General features: G+C 72.4%; 1 protein-coding gene across 1 annotated transcript in view; it reads left to right on the plus strand.

The window, feature by feature from the left end:
• Positions 1 to 223: 223 nt before the first annotated feature.
• Positions 224 to 935, plus strand: part of LOC113405178 (myosin-10-like) — a gene marked incomplete at both ends in the record, with an annotated part of 4,697 nt that continues 3,985 nt past the window's right edge. The window contains 2 exons of the mRNA XM_026646110.2: positions 224 to 342; positions 771 to 923. Of these exons, the coding sequence (XP_026501895.2) occupies positions 224 to 342; positions 771 to 923 (272 nt within the window). The remainder of the gene's footprint in view (positions 343 to 770; positions 924 to 935) is intronic.

The following is a 935-nucleotide window of genomic DNA, read 5'->3' on the forward strand; positions in this document are numbered from 1 at the left end:
GTTGGCTGGCTCAGGGGGGCAGGGAATGGGACACGGGGCCTTTCTCCTCTAGGGGGCACCATCTGGGGGGTCTCTGTGTGGGAGGGGGTGACCCATGGGAGGCTGTGGGGGGGCATGGGAGGGGCTATGTGTGGGGGGGGGGGGGGGGGAGGGGGGGGGCTGGGGGGGAAGAGGGAGCCTGCCCCCCTCCTGCCCCCCGTGCTGAGCTCTCCCTGCCCCCCAGCCGCCCAGAAGCTCTGCCACCTGCTGGGGCTGAACGTGACCGAGTTCTCCCGCGCCATCCTCATGCCGCGCATCAAGGTCGGGCGCGACTACGTGCAGAAGGCCCAGACCAAGGAGCAGGTGGGGAAGGGGGGGCAGGGCTGGGGGGCTGGGTTCTGTGCGGGAGGGGGGAACAGACGTCAGGGAATGTGGCGCTGGAATCCTGGGGGGGGGGAGAAGGTGTGGGGGAGGGGAGGGGGCAGTGACAGGGGTAGGGCAGGGGGATGTGTGGGAGGGGCAGGGGCATGGTGGGCGAGGGGAAGGCGACGTGGCAGGGGCAGGGTGGGGCGTGGTGGGGGAGGGGCGGGGGTGTGGCAGGAGCAGAGGGGTGTGGTGGGGAGGGGCAGGAGGTGTGTCGGTTAGTGCCGGGGGATGTGTGACAGGGGCAGGTGGTGGGGGAGTGGCAGGGGGCGTGGCGGGGTGGGGTGGAGCAGGCCGCGGCGGGGGGGGGGGGGGGGGGGGGGTGCCGCTGGGCCGGGCCGGGGGTGACTCTCTGCCCCCCTCCCCAGGCGGATTTCGCCATCGAGGCGCTGGCCAAGGCGACCTACGAGCGCCTGTTCCGCTGGCTCGTCCATCGCATCAACCGGGCCCTGGACCGCACCAAGCGCCAGGGAGCCTCCTTCATCGGCATCCTCGACATCGCCGGCTTCGAGATCTTCCAGGTGAGCCCCCCC

Source organism: Terrapene carolina, unplaced genomic scaffold (genome assembly GCF_002925995.2).
Source record: "Terrapene carolina triunguis isolate 2854851 unplaced genomic scaffold, T_m_triunguis-2.0 Scaffold34032, whole genome shotgun sequence".
In the NCBI taxonomy this organism is placed as follows: Eukaryota; Metazoa; Chordata; order Testudines; family Emydidae; genus Terrapene; species Terrapene triunguis.